Source organism: Tamandua tetradactyla, chromosome 6 (assembly GCF_023851605.1).
Source record: "Tamandua tetradactyla isolate mTamTet1 chromosome 6, mTamTet1.pri, whole genome shotgun sequence".
NCBI lineage: Eukaryota > Metazoa > Chordata > Mammalia > Pilosa > Myrmecophagidae > Tamandua > Tamandua tetradactyla.
The window spans coordinates 114,551,537-114,573,040 of NC_135332.1; the positions used below are offsets into that span (position 1 = coordinate 114,551,537).

The 21,504-nt window shown below is 36.7% G+C and overlaps 1 protein-coding gene across 2 annotated transcripts in view; it reads right to left on the reverse strand.

Annotated features, from left to right (window-relative positions):
* The window catches only part of LACTB2 (lactamase beta 2), a 57,545-nt gene that overhangs the window by 12,462 nt on the left and 23,579 nt on the right, over window positions 1-21,504 (reverse strand). For both annotated transcript variants that reach the window (XM_077166974.1, XM_077166973.1), the window contains exon 3: window positions 9,150-9,276. In XM_077166974.1, coding sequence (XP_077023089.1) covers window positions 9,150-9,276 — 127 coding nt within the window. The remainder of the gene's footprint in view (window positions 1-9,149; window positions 9,277-21,504) is intronic.

A 21,504-nucleotide genomic window follows, 5' to 3' on the forward strand; every position in this document is an offset into this window, starting at 1 on the left:
TTTAAGTACAATTATTTAGCTATGTTAAAGTATAGTTATGTACCTTATATACAATTATCAACCTCAAGAAGTTTGAGTGTGTTATAAAGCATATAGTATATATTCTGACTTTTTCACTTATCCCAATAATGCCCTTCTGGGCATTTTCTCCTCCATTATTAGATCCCATCCAGGATCACATATTGCATTTAGTTGTCTCTGTCTATTTAGTTTTTCTCTTTTTAAAATGTGGTAACATATATACAGCATACAACTTCCCATCTCAACCACTCTCGACCACTATGTGGCATTAATTGTATTCACAATGTTTTCCTACCATCACCATCATCCATTACCCAAGCTTTTCCATCACCAAAAACAGAAAAAAAAAAACAAAAAAACTCTTACATAGTTAATAGGAACAATTATTTTTAAAAATTTTATTTATTAACTTATTTACTTTTACAACATAACAAAATACAAATACAAACATTCTTAACATATGACCATTCCATTCTTGGTATATAATCAATGACTCACAATATCATCACATAGTTGCATATTCATCACCATGATAATTTCTTAGAACATTTGCATCACTGCAGAAAAAAAAAAAACAAAACTCATACATACCATACACTTCCCTCTCACTGACCACTAATATTTCCATTTACCCAATATATATATATTTTTAAATTAATTTATTTTTTATTTATGATACATAACCACATACAAACACAAACATTCTTATATGATCATTCCGTTCTTGTTATATAATCAATAACTCACACTATCATCACATAGTTGTATATTCATCATCATGATCAGTTTTTAGAACATCTGTATCAATTCAGAAAAAGCAATAAAAAGAAAACAGAAAAAAATTCATACATACCATACCCCTTACTCCTTCCCTTCACCAATCACCAGCATTTTAATCTACTAAATTTATTTTAACATTTGTTCCCCCTATTATTTATTTATTTTTAATCTATATGTTTTATTTGTCCATTGATAAGGTAGACAAAAGGAGCATCAGACACAAGGCTCTCACAACCACACAGTCACACTGTGACAGCCGTATCATCCAACAATTATCTTCAAGCAACAAGGCCACTCGAGCACAGCTCCACAGTTTCAGGCAGTTCCCTCCAGCCTCTCCATTACACATTAACTAAGCAGGTGATATCTAATGTGTAAGAATAACCTCCAGGATAACCTCTCAACTGTTTGGAATCTCTTAGCCACTGACACTTTATTTTGTCTCATTTCACTCTTCCCCTTTTTGGTCAAGAAGATTTTCTCAATCCCTTGATGCTGAGTTCCAGCTCATTCTAGGATTTCTATCCCACGTTGCCAGGAAGGTCCACACCCCTGGGAGTTATGTCCCACATAGAGAGGGGGAGGGCAGTGAGTTCGCTTGCTGTGTCAGCTGAGAGAGAGAGGCCACATCTGAGCAACAGAAGAGGTTTTCTTGGGGGTGACTCTTAGGCCAAATTTAAGTAGGTTTAGCCTATCCTTTGCTACCCAATATATTCTAACCTTTGCTCCCCCTATGTTTTTCTATACCCCTTACCACTCCCTTTCATTGATCACCAGTATTTCAATCTACTCAATTTATTTTAACATTTGTTCCCCCTATTATTTATTTATTTTTAAACCATATGTTTTACTCATCTGTCTATATCATAGACAAAAGCAGCATCAGACACAGGTTTCCACAATCACACAGTCACACTGCAAAAGCTTATCATTAAATAATCATCTTCAAGAAACATGGCTACTGGAACACAGCTCCACAGCTTCAGACACTTCCTCTGGCCTCTCTAATACACCTTAAACTAAAAAGGGAATATCTATATAATGCAAAAGAATAACCTCCAGGATAACCTCTCAACTGTTTGAAATCTCCCAGCCACTGACACTTTATTTTGTCTTATTTCTCTCTTTCCCTTTTCAGTTGAGGTTTTCTCAATCCCTTGATGCCGAGTCCCACCTCATTCTAGGATTTCTGCCCCATGTTGCCAGGGAGGTTCACACCCCTGGGTGTCATGTCCCACAAAGAGAAGGGTAGGGCAGTGAATTTGCTTGCCGTATTGGCTGAGACAGAGAGAGAGGGGCCACATTTGGGCAACAAAAGAGGTTTTTGGAGGTGACTCTTAGGCCTAATTTTTAGTAGGCTTAGCCTGTCCTTTGCAGGGATACGTTTCATGTGAAAAACCCCAAGACTGAGGACCTGGCCTATTGATTTGGTTGTCCCCAGGGTTTGTGAGAATATCAGGAATTCTCCAAATGGGGAAGTTGAATTTTCCCCCTTCCTTGCCCTTCTCCCAAGGGAACTTTGCAAATACTTTTATTCAATGCAACAATTATTTTTGAAAGGCCATTTCATATTTAGAAATATGATTTTTATATTATAGTTGCTCTAATGGTGAGGCATTAAAGTGCTGTTAGGAATTATCTTCTTTTTCTTGACTAACTTAAAATGTTGTAAAATGGAAGTAAAAATATTGTTATATGAAAATAATGCTAGGAAGTATTTTTTCAGCAACTATACAACACATATGTGTGTGGGGGTATCATCTCTTATGAACAATCATATAGTAAATGCATTAACAAACAAAACTTCGATCTCTTTTATTAATCTACAAAAAAAATTTGAAGAACCATTCTCTTTCCGAGTCCCCAAACTGTCTTATCCTTCAATGCACTTGCAATGCTTCTTTTATTATTTCTCTACCACCCCTCATGCTGGAATTCAGTAATGGTTTTCTTTGTTATTTACCAGGTTGAAGACAATAAGATTTCTTAACTTAGGAAATCAGAAATGCCAATTCTCCATTCACCTGGATGACTAATGCTTTAATTTGCATGGAATTGTGTTAAAATTTACTTCACATAGGAAGGCAGTGAAAAGGAAATGACGTCAGAGATGTTTTGCTAAAGATCAGAGTAACTGCAGCTGTAGTCCAGTCACCAGGAACAGAATTTATCTAGTTCTGCCACTTTTGTGATAGAGGAGACTATGGTTCTCTTAGAAAACTCAGGACAGTAAAAATAAATAAATAAATAAAAAGTGTCAGACTGACTTTTCTTGAAGAAATTAAACTTGGTTCACTGGAAAATTCCTGATGGTTACATCTGGAACCAAATTATTACTGAAAACCCTTTCTAGCTCTGTATTTTTTACTTCAAGGGTTCCTGGTGGGTATAATCCCCGCCCTTACTGTATTTATTTTTATAGTTTCACAGCTGGTAGACAAGATCGATTGGACACAGATCACTATACATGAACTTGTGCTTAACAATGAGTCTTCATGTTAATATTTAAAACAATTAGGTTTTACTGACCTTATAAAAAAGGAGATTGGAAACTATGGGCATTAGTAAATTAAATCTTTTATTCAGATTTAAAAATAATTAAAATTTATATTTTGAGAGAGGATTATTTACTTATAATTATATTTTAAAAGCTTGTTGGCTTGGGCAGGCAATGGTGGTACAGTGGTAGAGTTCTTGCCTGCCATGCCATGCCACAGACCTGGGTTTGATTCCTGGTGCCTGCCTATGACAAAAGAAAAAGTTTGTTGGCTTTCCTTGAGTCTTTGTGTTGGTTACTGTGCTAATCTAAAGCTGTTACGAACCCCAGAAAAGGCCATGTTCTTTTAATCCATTCTTATGGGTACAGATCTATTGTGGGTGAGACCTTTTGGTTAGGTTATTTCAATTGAGTTGTGACCCATGCCATTCAAGATGGGTCTTAATCCTTTCACTGGAATCCTTCATGAGAGGAGAAAAGACAGAAAAAGCCCAGAGAGAGTTTAGACAGAAAAGCCCTGGAGGTGCTAAGAGAGGACCCACAGAGGAAGCCATGAGAACCAAAAGCTGAAAGCAATGAAACCTGGGGTGAAGGACCAGCAAATACAGGCCTTGTGTCTTCCCATGTGACAGAGGTGTCCCAGATGCCAGCAGTCTGTTTTCAGAGTGCAGGTATCATTCTGTTGATTCCCTGATTGGGACATTTTCATGGCCTAAGAACTGTATATTGTAAGTTAATAAATCTCCATTGTAAATACCAATCCATTTCTGGCATATTGCATTCTGGCAGCTTTAGCACACCAAAACAGTTTTCCTCTCAGTCTCTTAATATAATAGATTTCCATAGTTAATAACTCTTACCAGAATGTTATAAAGCCAAAAATGAAATGGAATTTAGACAATACTGAAATCTTTGGCCTCAACTCACTGCATGAAACCAAGATAGTATTCAACTGTGGGGAAGGCAGTGAAAGGAAGCAAGTATGAGGGGAACTTTTGGGATTCTGATATTGTTATGTTTCTTGCTCAGAAATCTACACACAGTCTTATTGGGTTTCCCTTGTATGTGATGGATTGCTTTTTTTCTTGCTGCTTTCAAGATCCTCTCTTTCTCTTTGACCTCTGACATTCTAACTAGTAAGTGTATTGGAGAACGTTTATTCGGATCTATTCTCTTTGGGGTACGCTGCACTTCTTGGATCTGTAATTTTAGGTCTTTCATAAGAGTTGGGAAATTTTCAGTGATAATTTCTTCCATTAGTTTTTCTCCTCCTTTTCCCTTCTCTTCTCCTTCTGGGACACCCACAACACGTATATTTGTGCACTTCATATTATCATTCAATTCCCTGAGTCCCTGCTCATATTTTTCCATTTTTTTCCCTATAGTTTCTGCTTCTTGTCGGATTTCAGATGTTCCATCCTCCAGTTCACTAATCCTAACCTCTGTCTCTTGAAATCTACCCTTGTAGGTTTCCATTGTTTTTTTCATCTCTTCTACTGTACCTTTCATTCCCATAAGTTCTGTGATTTGCTTTTTTCAGACTTTCCATTTCTTCTTTTTGCTCATTCCTTGCCTTCTTCATATCCTCCCTCGATTCATTGATTTGGTTTTTGATGAGGTTTTCCATGTCTGTTTGTATATTCTGAATTAATTGTTTCAGCTCCTGTATCTCATTTGAACTATTGATTTGTTCCTTTGACTGGGCCATATCTTCAATTTTCCTGGTGTGATCTGTTATTTTTTGCTGGCATCTAGACATTTAATTACCTTAATTAGTTTATTCTCAGATTGCTTTCACTTGTCTTACCTGGGGTTTTCTTGCTAGATGAGTTTGTTGTTTATCTGTTCTTTGACCTTCAGTTCAGCTTTTTCTGGGCCTCTAGCTTAGGTTTTGTTTAACAGAGGATAATTTTTCAGTTCTTTTTTTCTTGTTTCTTGCCCTGCTTGTAAGGTGCCTTTTCTCTCCCCACCCTTAGGAGGGTCTACGTAGGTATTATAGACTCTAGCCGGGTTTCCCAGTACTAAACTGGCCTCCTATCAGGGGGAAGGAGTCACCTGCGTCAGTTTTCCCTGAGGGTGAGACCCAGCAGGTTAAAAGACTTTCTGTGAAGTCTCTGGGCTCTGTTTTTCTTATCCTGCCCAGTATGTGGCACTTGTCTGCCTGTGGGTCCCACCTGCATAAGAAGATGCAGCACCTTTAACTTTGGCAGACTCTCCCTGCTGGGGGCATGGTGGAGACAGAGGAGAGGTTGTAGGCTGGTTTTAATGGCTTCAAATTGCCAAGCCCTGTGGTCTGAATTCCTTGAGGGAGGGATTCCAACTGAGTTGGGCTTCACCCCTCCCCTGGGGAAGGCACAGGTGGGAGACAGCCCTGAAAGCAGTCTGTTTCTGCCTATGCCTGGGGCAGTTGCAGACCAAGTAGTCCCGCCGCTGAATCCAGAGGCAGCTAAGTCTCTGTAAAAACAGCCACAAAAACCTCTGATTCGTCCCCTTTCTTCTTTTTCGGTTAGCCCAATAAGCGACCTCCGCCTTGACCAGGTTCGCCTGAGCTGGGGGCCTACTTTTAGTAGTCAGAATTTGTTTATTAATGCCACAATTGGTGTTTGGTTGGACTCAGTCCCTGCTACTGTTAGCGTGTCTTTCCTTTCCCTCTGGGAAGCTGCCTGTGGGGGAAGGGCGCCGGGTGCTGCAGCTTGGGGAACTCACGGTTCTGGGGAGACTTGCAGCCGGTCCAGCTGGTCCAGACTGGGGTACACTGTGTATCCGGTCACTATCGTGGCTCCGGGAGCTGTTCTGTACTGTTTCTGGTTATTTAGTAGTTGTTCTGGAGGACGAACTAAAACGCACACATTGCTAAGCCACCATCTTGGCCCCTCCCCTGAGCCACATTATTATTGTTATGTTTCTTGCTATTCATGTGGCTCGTTCAGTTTGTAAAAATTTATCAAGCTGTACACTTATTTGCACTTTTCTGTTTTGTATATTAAACTTTAATAAAAGTTTTTAAAAATGTGGTTGTGTTCAAGGCAGATGGGTGTAGATAGTTTCCAAGAGCTGAACATCCCTAGTCTGCAAAATGAGTATAGATCTATGATCCATGATCTGTGATAACTGCTATAAAACAGTATTGTGGTTCCCAAACCTTTCAGACTTACAATTCAAAGAATTACCTATTCTCTCTATCCTTTTCCTTAAATTGGCCCACAGTTGGCATGCAACGGAAAAAATTCAGTATTGTCAAGAATACTGAGTGCTTTTTGAAGAAGCAGTAACATAATGTTTGTTCTCCTTTGGTACCATGAGAAAATTATACAAAATAATATCATATTTTCAACATTAGCATTTTAAGAAAATTGGCCAGAAATTAGCTGGTTTACAAATTAAATTTTGTAAAGCACCGCCATAGTGGAAAAAGCAGTGGTTTGAAAGGGGGCTTGGATACCTGGTTACTTTATGTTCTTTTTCTTATTCATCTGTTCATTTACCGAGCCTTTCTATAGAGATTTATTACATGTAGGCTGAATATTCAGTGCCTGTCATGTAGAGGGACTGAGGATGCAAAAATGAACCTAGTACCTGTGTTGGAGAATGGGTAAGTGATCACCAAATCCATTTCCCCTTTTTCCTGGACATACAGTTAAACTGTATTTCCTAGGCTCATTGCAATTAGGGGTGGCACATGACTGAATTTCTAGCCAATGCAACAGAAGCCCTGGTTCATGAAACTCTCCCAAGCAGTATCTACTCCATGCTCTTTCCCCTCCCAATAGACTGATTGAGGTGAGAATGGGCAATCTTGAAAACCACATGCTGAGAGGGTGGAGTCACAAGACAGAAGGAATTGCAACCATTACTTGAAGGAGGTAATCACTCATCAGGAACCTTTTCTGGATTTTAAGTGTGTAGTAGTCGTAGCTGTGTGTACCCCAGAAAAGATCACGTTCTTTTAATTCATTCCTGTGGGTGTAGATTTACAGGTGGAACCTTTTGATTAGTTTACTTCAATTGAGATGTGACCCACTTTATTCAATGTAGGTCTTAGTCCTCTTACTGAATAAAAAACAGTGGATTAAAAAACAGAAGACAAAGAAAAGTGCCCTGGAGAAGCTGAGAGAGGAAACCACTGAAGACAGAAGCTGAAAGCAATGGAACTCGGGAAAGATGACCTAGTAGATGACAGCCATGTGCCTTGCCATGTGACAGAGGAGTCCAGATATGATCAATGATGGCTTGATTTGGTCATTTTCATGGCCTCAGAATTGTAAACTTGTAAGTTAACAGATTCCTATTGTAAAAGCCAATGCATTTCTGGTATATTACATTTTGTCAGTTTTAGCAAACTAAAAGATTATGTGATTAAGAAGTTAACTTATTTCATGTTTGAGCACTGTATGTTTCTGGGTTATTTTTTGGCAACTGGCATTAACTTAACTAATATAGGGACCTTAAGAAGCGCATTACTGTTAAGGAGACACTTATATACAAAAAACCTCCAATAAAACTTAAGTACAATACTAAATGAAAGCTATATAAAAGTTGGAGGAGGGAGCAGTTAATTTTGCTCAGGAAGGGTTATCGCAGTAAGTAACATGTTAACTAGGCTTTGAAGGATGAATTGGTAAGAATTTACCAGGGAAACGAGGAGGGGGAAGGGGGATGCCTAGTAAAGTTGACGACATGAGTACAGGCATGAACATGCCAAATATGCCCACAAGCAGATGGATATATATACCTGTGTTTGGGAGGGGAGTAGTGGGAGCTATAACTAAAAAAGTGTTCTGTGGTCAGAATAAGGCTTGGTAAGGAAAATAGTATGTTGTATGCAGTGAGAGCAATTAAAAATCTCAAATGGCACAGGGTAAAAAAGGGTAGAACGGAAGTGGGGAGGGTCTGGACACAAGAGTATTATGTAGAATGTGGTGGTAGTGGATATGAATATGATGTGACAAACACTCCTGAGGGAAAGCTAACTGATTAGAAATGGCAGATGGGGAAAAAGTGTGTAGTAAAGGGCCAAGAGGATCAAAGGTAATCTTTTTTTTTTTTTTTTTTTTTTTTTTTTTTTTTTTTTTTAAAGGAAGGAAAGACAGAGAAGGAAGGAAGGATGGAAGGAAGGAAGGGAGGAAGAAAGGGAAACATTTTTAAACATTTTCTTGTTTTTATTATATTTTGTTTGTTTGTTTGTTTTTACATGGGCTGGGGCCGGGAATCGAACCGAGGTCCTCCGGCACGGCAGGCAAGCACTCTTGCCCGCTGAGCCACCGCGGCCCGCCCTCAAAGGTAATCTTGAAGGTTCCATCTTAGAAGAATGAGTGAAGTCTCAGTACTGAGAGAAAGAGATGTTCTGATATCAGAAAGGATGTACCGATTGGGAGGAGAAGTACAATTAGTTCAGTTTTAACACTACTGAGTTTGAAATAATTTTGGAATCCCCTCAAATGGGTCATAGGGGATTACGGGTCTGGCTTGAAATATATTTTTCTTTAGGTACGTTTCTCTTCTGGAAGTGAGATTATGAGAAGGCTATGAACTGAATTTATAGGTTGATCCCTAAACTACCTAGGAGGTAATGCTTATCATTTTTTAATTTACATTTTGTTAATAAAAAAATGGTAATGATTCAAAAAAATTTTAAGGTTTATAGAGTGAGAAGTCTTCCCCCCTGTTTTTCCACTGACCCATTTTCTCTCCCCAGAGAAATCGCTATTTTCTTATTTCTTTTATATTTTTCCTGAGATATTCTTCTTCACATATGAGCAAATATGCACAAGTATTCTTTTTCTTTTTTTTTTTTTTTTATAACACATACACATATACCCCCACTTTCCTTGGCCAAAGGATATTTATTTACCTTAGAGTGGCTCCCTCAGTCTTAAGCACATCTCCATCTTTCAGATAAACATATTGCTGCTTTCCATCTCCTATAGTTTCTTCTTTGTGAGGACTGCGTGGAAGTTTTTTAATGTAATACGTAGTGCCTAGTTTCAAAACATGTAAAACATATTAAGTCACACTTTAAATGATAAATATTTAAATGATAAAAATGACAATTCACCCTAATTCAGCCTCTTAAGAGATGAACTTTCAATCTGTACGAATGACAAAAACATTATACTTGAAACATTAAGAGGTAATATACATGGGATGACTTATAGAAGTATATCTCTGGGATTCTTACATTTTAACTATGTTCTAATGCTCTCCAGTTGTATATAAAGCCTTTGTGTTTCTAGCCACTCCATTTTTACACAAAAAATTTGAAAGTATTTCTTCCCTAATATCAGCTAGCTTTGACATTAAGGCAGGTATTGAGTTCCAGGGTGTAAGTGACCTAAGAGGGTTTTATACACGATATAGGCAGGTCCCGGATGAAAAGGTGGAAGAATTGGGAAACAGAATGGAGTGAGAGTGCTTGGTTGTGATTCCACCAGGGACAAGAGGCAGTGCCCAGGAAAGTGCCTGCCTCCACTGCTAGCTTAGGAGATCAGCTCCCTTGGGGAACTGAGAAGCCAGCAAACTTGCTTTCCCTGCTCAAAGAGACCATCTAGATAATGCACAAAGCCCACCGCTCCCCTTTCCATACGGAAGCCCGGAGCCCTCAGGAGTACATGGACAGGGAGGTGGGGATGAGGAAGTAGGTCACACTGTGCACCACCCTGTGCCCCTGTGCTGTGCTGTGCCTTGTCCCACACCCTCACGCCACATCCCACCCCAGGCTACTGCTCCCCACCCCACACTGTGCCCGCACCCCTCACGCCGAACCCCGAGACAGACATCCCTCACACTATGCAATGCCCCCACACCACACTCTGCACTGGCATTGAAATACCCAGTCACAGTCTAAAGTCATTCCAAGCGGGAGGCTGGGGGCCACCAGACCTACTGGGCCCACAAGCTGAATTGCTGCTGAGGTGCACACTGCCCACCCCACAGCCCTAGGGTTGGTGGCTGTCAGTGCACTTCGGGACCAGCGGATCTGGCTGGAATCACACAGGAGCTCCATCTAGCTCAGCAGGCTGCTGCAGTTGGGGAGAGGCGGGCTTGAGGGTAAGAGAAGGCCCAAGATCGCCATCTGCTGGGAAGAATCAGAAAGTGTAATCTGGCAAACTGCTGCTCTCCTTTAAGCAGATCCTCAAGTAGAGTTGCATTCTCTGCTTGAGGTCTGGGCCTTGGTTTGGTGGAGAATTACTAACAAACCAAGTGCAAAAGGAGACCTTCAATGTAAACCCAAGCAAATACAAAAGCTTTGCTGACTGAGGGAATCGCCTTTCAAAATAACCCTATCAAGGATTTAACAAACTAGTATGACCGCTGAATCATTAAATTGATATTTATTTTAGTCTCCAGTGTCTTGGAGCAGCTAGAAGGAAAAACCTAAAATTGTGGAATTGTAACCCATACCAAACTCTGAAATCTGTTCTATAACTGATTGTTGTGGTGTGCTTAGAAATGTATTGCTTTTTTATATATGTCATTTTTCACAATAAAAAAGAGACAAAGAAAGACATTAAAAAAAATAACCCGCAAAAAGAAAATAACCCTATCAAGATAACCAAATGCCTCGAAGCCATCAGAAAATCATAAAGCATATGAAGATGCAGGTAGATATGGCCCAGCCAAATGACCAAATTAAAACACCAGAGGAGACACAGAATTGGGAACAACTAATCAAAGATGTTCATACAAATCGCCTAAATAAATTCAGTGGGTTGGCTAGTGACTTGAAGGATATCTAGAAGACACTAGAAAAGCATAAAGAAGAATTTGAAAGAATAAACAGAAAAATAGCAGAACTCACAGAGATGAAAGATACTGTAGACTAAACTGAAAATATAACAGAGACACTCAACAGATTTGAAGAGACAGAAGAAAGAATAAGCAAACAAGAGGACTGGACAGTTGAATTAGAATGCACAAAAGAATAAATGGCAAAAAAAGATGGAAGATTTAGAATTGGATCTCAGGGAAATGATGGACAACATGAAATGCACAAATATAAGAATTGCTGGTGTCCCAGAAGAAGAGTAAAAGGCTAGGAAGATTAGTTGAGGAGATGAGAGGGGAAAACTTCCCAACTCTTATAAAAAACATAAACATGCAAATCAAAGAAGACCAATCCACTCCAAATAGAATAAATCCAAATAGGCCTACTCCAAGACTCATATTAATCAGTCTGTCAAATGAGGAGAAGCAGCAAGTCCTGAAAGCAGCAAAAGAAAAGCAACTTATCACATATAAGGGAAACCACATAAGACTGAGTTTGGACTACTCAACAGGCACCATGGAGGCCAGAAGGCAGTGGCATGATGTATTTAAGATTCTGAATGAGAAAGGTTTCTAGCCAAGAATTGTTAATCCAGCTAAGATGTCTCTCAAAATTGAGGAAGAGAATAAAATCTCCAAAGACAGGGGGTGCAAGGGTAGTTCAGTGGTAGAATTTTGCCTGCCACATGGGAGACCTGGGATCGATTCCCAGTCCATGCACTTTCCCCCAAAAATAAACAAAAAGCAAAACAAACAAACAACTCAACAAATGGTGCTACAATAACAGGATACTCACATAGTAAAAATAATGAAATGTGACCCTGCCATACAGCATACAAAAACACAAAACAAAACTTCAAAGACAAAAAAGACTGAGAGAACTAGTCAACAAGAGACTGGCCCTACAAGAAATACTAAAGTGAGTTCTGTTGGTTGAAAAAATAAAATAAAAAGAGCCAGGAGAGGGAAGTCTGGAAGAGGGCAGAGAACTGACGAGGACTAGTAAGGATAACTTAAAGGATAAAAAGAGAGAGGGGGAAAAGAATATATAGATCTGACAAATAAAAACCAAAGGATAAGAGGATAGATTTAAGAAACACCTTTACAGTAATAACTTTGAATGTTAATGGACTAAATTCACCAACAAAAAGATACAGATTGGCAGAATGGATTAAGAAATGTGATCCACATATATGCTGCTTAGAAGAGACTCATCTTAGACCCAGGATACAAATAGATTGAAAGAGAAAGGATGGAAAAAGACGTTCCATGTAAGCTGTAACCAAAAGAAAGCAGGAGTAGCTATACTTATATAACACAAAAATAAACTTTAATTGTAAAGATGTCATAAGAGATAAGGAAGGACACTACATGTTAATAAAATGGACAATTTGCCAAGAAGTAATAGCAATCATAAATGTTTATGCTTCCAATCAGGGAGCTACAAAGTACATGGGGTACACATCGGCAAAACTTAAGAGGACAATGGATATTTTACTAATAGGGGGAGACTTCAATATATTACTCTGCTCTAGAGATAGAACAACCAGACAGAGGATCAAGAAGGAAACAGAACTTAATTTGATAAATGAGTTAGACCTAACAGATATTTTATATATATAGAGAGAGAGATTGTTACACCTCAAAACACCTGGGTAAAAATTCTTCTCTAGTGCACAAGGAACATTCTCCAGGATAGATCATACGTTGGGTCAGAAAATAGGTCTTTATAAATTTAAAAGCACTGAAATTATTCAAAGCACTTTCTCTGATCACATTAGAATGAAGCTGGAAATCAATAACTACCAAAGAACCAGAATTTTAACAAATACATGGAAATTAAATAACACAATCTTAAACAATCAGTGGGTCAAAGAAGAACTTGCTAGAGAAACTGGTAAATATTTGAAGATGAATGATAATGAGAATCCAACATATCAGAACTTATGGGATGTGGCAAAGGCAGTGCTAAAAGGGAAATTTATTGCCCTAAATGCCTACATTAAAAAAGAAAAAAGAGCAAGAATCGAGGACTTAATTGCCCATCTAGAGGAATTAGAGAAAGAACAGCAAACTAACCCTGAAACAAACAGAAAAACAGAAATAACAAAGATAAAAGCAGAAATAAATGAATTCGAGAACAAAAAAGAACAATAGAAAGAATCAATAAAACCAAAGTTTGTTCATTGAGAAAATCAATAAAATTAATGGGCCCCTTGCTACACTGACAAAGGAAAAAGAGAGAGGGGATGTAAATACAATCAGAAATGACAGGGGGATTGTTATGATGGACTCTGAAGAAATAAGAAAAATCTCAAGAGGATACTATGAACAACTATATGCCAACAAACTAGACAACTTAGATGAAATGGACAAATTCCTAGAAACACAGAAACAACCTACACTGACTAGAGAAGAAATAGAAGATTGCAGCAAATCAGTCACAAGTAAAGAGATTCAATCAGTCATCAAAAATCTTCCTACAAAGAAAAGCCCAGGGCCAGATGGTTTCACAGGGAATTTTATCAAACATTCCAAAAAGAACTAACACCAATCGAGCTCAAACTCTTCCAAAAAATTGACAAAAAAGGAGTACTTTCTGACTCATGTTATTTTAGCTTTATCCAAAACTGGATAAAGATACTGCAAGGAATGAAAACTATGGGCTAATCTCCCTACAGAAATTCTCAACCAAATACTAGCAAATCAAATCCAATGACACATTAAAAGAATTATATACCACAACCAAGTGGAGTTCATACCAGGAATGTAAGGGTGGTTCAACACAAGAAAAGCATTTAATGTAATACAGCAGATAAACAACTTGAAAGGGAAAAATCACATGATCATCTTGATTGATGTGCAAAAGCATTCGACCAAATTCAGATCCTTTTCTGATAAAAACACTTCAAAAGGTAGGAACTGATGGAAACTTCCTGAACATGATAAAGGGCATTTATAAAAAACCCATAACCAGCATCGTACTCAACAGTGAGAGACTGAAAGCCTTCCCTCTAAGATTGGGAATGAGACAAGGATGCCCTCTGTCACCACTATTATTCAACATTGACCTAGAGTTCTAGCTAGAACAATCAGGCAGGAAAAAGAAATAAAAGTCATCCAAACTGGAAAGGAAACAGTAAAACTTTCATTATTTGCAGATGACATGATACTATACTTGGAATACCCTGAGAAATCTATGAGATAAAAGTTTCCTGAGCTAATAAACAAATTCAACAAAGTGGCAGGATACAAGATTAACGTGCAAAAATCAGCAATGTTTTTGTACAAAAGCAATGACCTAACTGAGGAGACAATTAAGGAAAAAATTTCCATTCAAAATAGCAACTAAATAAAAATAAAATAGTAACTAAAAGAATCAAGTATCTAGGAATAATTTAACCAAGGATGTAAAGAACCTGTACACAAAAAAACTATAAAACACTGCTAAAAGAAATCAAAGAAGATCTAAATAGGTGGAAAGACATTCGTGCCTCCTGGATAGGAAGGTGAAATGTAGTTAAGATGTCAATTCTATCCAAATTCATCAACAGATTCAATGCAATAACAATCAAAATTCCAATAACCTACTTTGAATACTTGGAAAGCCTAGGTATTAAATTCACTTGGAAGGGAAAGGAACCTCAAATAGCTAAAAATCCTAAGAAAGAATGAAATGGAAGAACTAACACTTACTGATTTTAAAGCTTATTAAAAGCCACAGTGATCAAAACAGCATGGTACTGACACAAAAACACAAGTACTGACCAATGGAATAGAATTGAGAGTGCAGAGATAGATCACCAAATCAATGGTCAACTGACCTCTGACAAGGCCCCCAAACCCACTGATCTGGAACAGAACAGTCTTTTCAATAAATAGGCATGGAATAGCTATAGTCAAAAGAATAAAAGAGGGCCTTTACCTTACACCCTATACAAAAATTAACTCAAAGTGTTATCAAACACCTAAATATAAGAGCCAGGACCATAAAACTCCTAGAAGAAAATATAGGGAAACATCTTTGAGACCTATAAATAAGAAGTTTCTTAAACTTTACACAAAAAGCACAAGCAATGAAAGAAAAAAGCAGATAAATAGGAACTCCTCAAAATCAAGTGCTTCTGGGCCTCAAAGAGCTTTGTCAAAAAGGTGAAGAGACAGCCAAATCAACGGGAAAAAATATTTGGAAATCACATATTGGATAAATGTTTGATATCCTGTATACATAAAGAAATACAACTCAACAACAAAAGAACAACCAACCTAATACATAAAGGGCTAAAGATGTGAATAGACATTTTATCAAAGAGCAAATACAGATGGCTCTGAAGAGATGCTCATTTTCATTAGTTATAAGGGAAATGCAAATTAAGACTACAACGATATCACATCACACCTATAAGAATGGCTGCTATTAAACAAACAGGAAACTAAAAATGTTGGAGAGGACGTGGAGATATTGGAACACTTACACACTGCTGGTGGGAATGTATAATGGTACAGCTGCTGTGGAAGACAGTCTAGTGGTTCCTTAGAAAAGTAAATATCGAGTTATCCTATAAGCAAGCAATACCACCACTTGCTATATACCCAGAAAAACTGAAAGCATCAACGCAAACGGACATTTCCACACTGATGTTCATAGCAGCTTTACTCACAATTGCCAAAAGATGGAAACAATCCAAGTGCCCATCAAAAGATGAGTCAATAAACAAAACGTGGTATATACATACGATGGAATAGTATGTAGCAGTAAGATAAAATGAAGTCCTGAAGTATATGACAACTCGGATGAACCTTGAGGACATAATGCTAAGTGAAATAAGCCAGACACAAAAGGATAGATATTGTATGTTTTAGCTATTATGACCTTGGTAAAGGTCAACTCAGAGGCTTATAACATAGAATATGAGAGACCTAGAGATATATAGAAGCTAAAGATAGGTGAACGGTTAGCTAATAAGGTTGAACAAAAATGTAAGGGAATGGATAAAAGTGAAGACAGTTCATTACTAGATTTATAAGTAATACTGCCATATTGAAGATGAACATGTTAGAAAAGTTGTAATGGGCAGAAGGGAAGAGATTGGGCAAAGCAGGAAGGGGATGGCTGCAACAGTGTAGCTGGAAGGTATTGGACACTGGGGATAGGGTAGTAGCACTGGAACTATAGAGAGAGTAAAAGACACTCTAAAAAACTGGCAAGGCATAGAAGTCTGTCACTAGAATGGAGGATAAAGGAGATAGGAATGTTGAAATAAAAATAAAACAATAGCAAACAGTACCTTCTTTCCCAAATCCCAACCTCTATCTTTCTTTTTTTTTTCCCCCAACCTCTATTCTTTTGTATCCTGGAGGTTGGGAAATGACTTTATATAATAAGACTGTTTTCAATACCAAATGAGATGGTGAGATTTTTATAAGTTTTTGTTTTTAATCTGCATTATTTAGTTTTTCAGTAAAGAACTGGAAGATCGTATTTCTTGTTGAGAGCTTGATAGACAATCCTTCCAAGAACAAAATCAATGTTAGTTCAAAATTATAAAATAAATGTCACAAAATAACTTGGTGTTCATTTTTTAAATTATGGGTAAATATGAGAACACATATCATATCCTATATGGGTAGGATGAATAAATGATAAGCTGAAAGCAATAATATAACTTTAAAAAATATTATTTTAATATCAGCATTATTGAGATATATGTCACATTACCACGAGATTAAACACTTTAAAGTGTACAATTAAGCAGTTTTTAGTATACTCAGAATTGTATAACCATCACCACTATCTAATTTCTGAACATTTTCATCACCTATTCCCTCCTTCTCCATACCCTTCAACCACTAATCTACTTTCTTTCTCTATCATATAATTATTTTAACAGAAGTAAACCTGGAGTCATTTGTTAACATTTGAATAAGGGATTATAATGTCATTACTAACACTAAATTGATACTAATATGATACTGTTTATGTACAATACAGTCGATTCTCCTTATTCCTGGTAGTTATATTTTACAAAATTATTGTAAACACTGAACTGGTGAATATTGAATCATTGCTCCTAGGGAAAATACAGGGTTGGGTTCCTGTAAGCCTCTGGCATAATATTTTCATCAACTGGTCAATTTGTTACCTTGTTTTATGTTTGTTTCTGTTTAAAGACACCTTATTTAATATATATTGTTGATCCACTACCTTTGAACTTACAGCCAACGTAAGCATAAATCTTGCTTGACTGAATAAATCTTGTCTAACACATGTATTTTGTCCTTAAGACACATCATAGCCTTCTCATGCTGAGGAACACTAGATAGTACTTCAGCGCTATGCTTGGCAGCTATTTTAAACAGTGAAACCACCAACAAAAAGGACAAAAATGTGAAAAACAGGACACGAAATATACCATGGAAAGGACACTTTTTTTTTTGGCATGGGCAGGCTCTGGGAAAGGAAAGGACACTTTTTAACAGCATGAGACCTTGGCTGGGAACATCCATGTCAGGCAGCTCAATTTTTTTTGCTGTTTTGCTCATGTCTCTGAAGGTGCAGCAAATACTGATTTTGGAGTTACAAATAAATTTTAACAAGTAGGTGAATTTGCAAACATGAGCTCTGCAAATAATGTGGAACAACTATAATTTCTAATAAAAACCATACTCTAACAGAATAGCATAGAAACAAACGGCTCCTGGGATTCAATATGTGAAATACATGGCAAAGACCTGACTTCAGTAACAAAACAATTTTTGTTTTTAATGTAATCAAGTTAAGACAAGGTCATACTGGACTACAGTGGGCCCTAAATCCAATGACTGGTATATAAAAGGAAAGGGAGAGAGATTAGGACACAGAGCAGATGGGAGGAAGAAGGAACTGTGATAACAGAGGAAGTATCAGAATGCTGCAGGTACAAGCCAAGAGAAGCCAAGGATTGCCGGGAGCCATCAGAAGCTGTATTAAGAGGCAAGGAAGGATTCTTCCCTAGAGACTTCAGAAAGAGCATGGCCCTGTTAGTACTTTGATTTCAGACTTCTAGCCTCCAGCAATGTAAGAGAATACTTTTTAAAATTTTTTAAATTCTGTAAGCAAGTTCCTTGGAAATTATACTGTAACTTCCTATGGATATCTTAAAAATGGCATTTATATTTTTGGTGTGGTTTACAAATACTGGTTATTGGCAATGAAAAATAGTTTAAAAATTTCTGCCATATAATTAAAGAACACAGTAAAACAATCATATTGAACAAAAATGCTAAGGATTTAGACAACTGAAAAACGGAATTTTTTTGGGGGGGGTAGAGATTCTGAAAGGCACCTCTACACAATTTCAGTGACGTATAAATCAAGATCTACATACAACTTGGCTAACCTCAGGATAAAAACCAGTATGAAAGTCAGATAGCTGCTTTTAAAATAAAGTATTAAATAGAGCAATTTTCTCTTTGATTTTCTTGTAATCAATTAGATAGGTAATCTACTTAATAAAAATATTGTTTTCTAAGGAACCCTAGACTATTTTAATTTTCTTTTTTTTGTATGCTGTATGGCAGGATCACATTTCATTATTTTTCCATGTGAGTATCCCATTATTGCAGCACCATTTGTTGAATTTTTGTTTGTTTTGCTTGTTTGTTTGTTTTTTGGGAAGTGTATGGACCCGGAATCGAACCCGGGTCTCCTGCATGGCAGGCGAGAATTCTACCACTGAACTACCTCTGCACCCCTATTTTAATTTATAATGTAAAGAATATGGGTCAAATGTCCAATAACAAGTGACTGGATAAACAAATTGTGGTATATTCCTACAATGGAATCGTTCTTGGCAATAGAAAAGACACATGCAAAGTGGGTAAATCTTAAAAACATGATGTTCAATGAAAGAAGCCAGATATGAGAGTATGATTCTATCTGCTTCTATTATGTGAAATTCGAGAACAGGCAAAACTAACATATAGTGGAAGTAAGCAGGTCAGTGATTATTGGAAGAACAGCGAAGAATCACTACAAAGGGGCACAAGTGACCTTTATGGGCTGGTAAAAATGTTCTATGTCTTGACTGAAAGGGTTATAAGGCCATTTACATTTATTAAAACTCACCAAACTAAGCACTTGAAATGAATGTGTTTTGTTTATGTAAATTAAAGCTAAAGAAGTTGATTTATGAAAGAAAAAATTTGGTTCATAAATATTTTTTTCTGATTAAAAATTTTTTTTAATTTATTTTTTGTGGTAACACATAAATAAAATCAAATTTGCCGTATGAATCATTTTTTTATTAGAGAATTTGTAGCTTTATAGAAAAGCCATGCATAAAATGCAAAGTTCCCATATATCACTGTATCGTTAACACCTTGCATTATTGTATATTTGTTACAATTCATGAACATTTCTATAATTGTATTAGTAACTATTGTCCATTGTTAATAATTGTGTTGTACAGTTCTATGTTATTTTAAAAAAATTTTTACTCTAGTAATAATTAACTTAATATTTCCCTTTTTAACCACATTCAAATACATAATTCAGTGCGGCTCATTACATTCACAATGTTGTGCTACTACCATGACAATCCATTACTGATTACTAAAACCTCTTCATTTTCACAAACAGAAACTCAGTACCCATTAAGCTTTCATTACTACTCCTGCCCCTGGTAACCTCTAATCTACTTTCTGTCCTTGCAAATTTGCTTATTCTCGATATTTCATGTTAACTGGAATCATACAATATTTGTACTTACGTGCCTTGCCTATTTCACTCAATATGATGTCTTCAAGGGCTCATTCATTTTGTAGCATGTATCTGAACTTCATTACTTTTTTATGTCTGAATAATAGTCCATTGTAGGTATATACTATATTTTGTCCATCCATTCATCAGTAGAACATTTGGGATTTTTCCACCTTTTGATTATTGTTAATACTGTGGTATACAAGTATCTATGTTAAGTCTTTGCATTCAATTCTTTGGGGTATACACCTGAGAGTAGAATTGTTGGGTCATACTGTAATTCTATGTTAAACTTCTTGAGGAATTGCCAAACTGTTTTCCATGGTGGCTACAATATTTTACATTCCCACCAACAATGCACAAAAGTTCCAATTCACTCCAATATTTGTTTTTTGATTTGCATTTCCCTTTTGACCAATGATATTGAGCATCTTTTTAATGTGCTTAATTATCCATTGCCTATTTTTGGAAAAACATCTGTTTAAGTCCTTTGACCATTTTTAATTGGGTTGTTTGACCTTTTGTTGAGTGGTAGTTCTTTATATAATCAGGGTATTAAACCCTTATCAAATCTATGATTTCCAAATGTTTTATCCCATTTTGTAGGCTTTTTACTGTCATGATGAAGTCCTTTGATGCACAAAAGTTTTTAATTTTGATGAAGTCCAATTTATCTACTTTTTGTTTTTGTTTGTGCTCTTGGTATTATCTAATAATCCCTTGCAAACCAAAGGTCATGAAAGTCTGCCCTTATCGACTCTCATTTCTTTTTTTTTCCCGACTCTCATTTCTAAGTTGTTGTTCCATTTTGAGTTAATTTTGTCTATGGTTTTGAGGAAGGGGTTCCCTTTCATTCTTTCACATGTGGAAATCCAGTTTTCCCAACACCATTTGCTTAAAAGAGTAATTTTCCTCCACTGCATGGACTTGGCATCCTTGTCAAAAATCAACTGGCCAAGATGTGTGTTTATTTTTGGACTCTAAATTTTGTTCCATTTATCTATTTGCATGTACTTATGCCAGTACCACATTGTTTTGATTACTGTAGCTTTGTATTAGGATTTGAAATCAGGAGTGTGAGTCCTCCACCTTGTTTTTCTTTTTCAAGATTGTTCTGGCTATTCTGAACCCTCTGCAATTCCACATGAATTTGAAGATAGCATTTCATTTTCCATTTCTGTAAAAAGGCTACTGAAATATGAATAGTGAAACTGTAGATTGCCTGGGGTCATACTAACAAATTAACAATATTTCGTCTTCCAACCCATAAACATGGGATATCTCGCCATTCATTTAGAGCTTCTTTAATTTCTTTCAGCACTGTTTTATAGTTTTCAATGTACAAGTCTTTTACCTCCGTGGTTAAATATGAGCCATGAACATTTTTTTTATTCAACATAACAACATACAAACACAAATATTCTTTTTTTTTTCCTGCTTGATGTATTTTGGTGCTCTGTTGTTAGCTACATAGATGTTTATAAGTTCATATTTATTTACTTTTTAAAACTTATTTTATTTATTAAATGTACCAATGTACAAACACAAACATTCTTACCATATGATCATTACATTCTTTTTTTAATTTTTAATTTTTTTAAATATCAAAAAACAAAAACACAAACATTCTTAACTTTTGATCATTCCATTCTACATATATAATCAGTAATTCACAGTATCATCACATATTGCATATTTATCA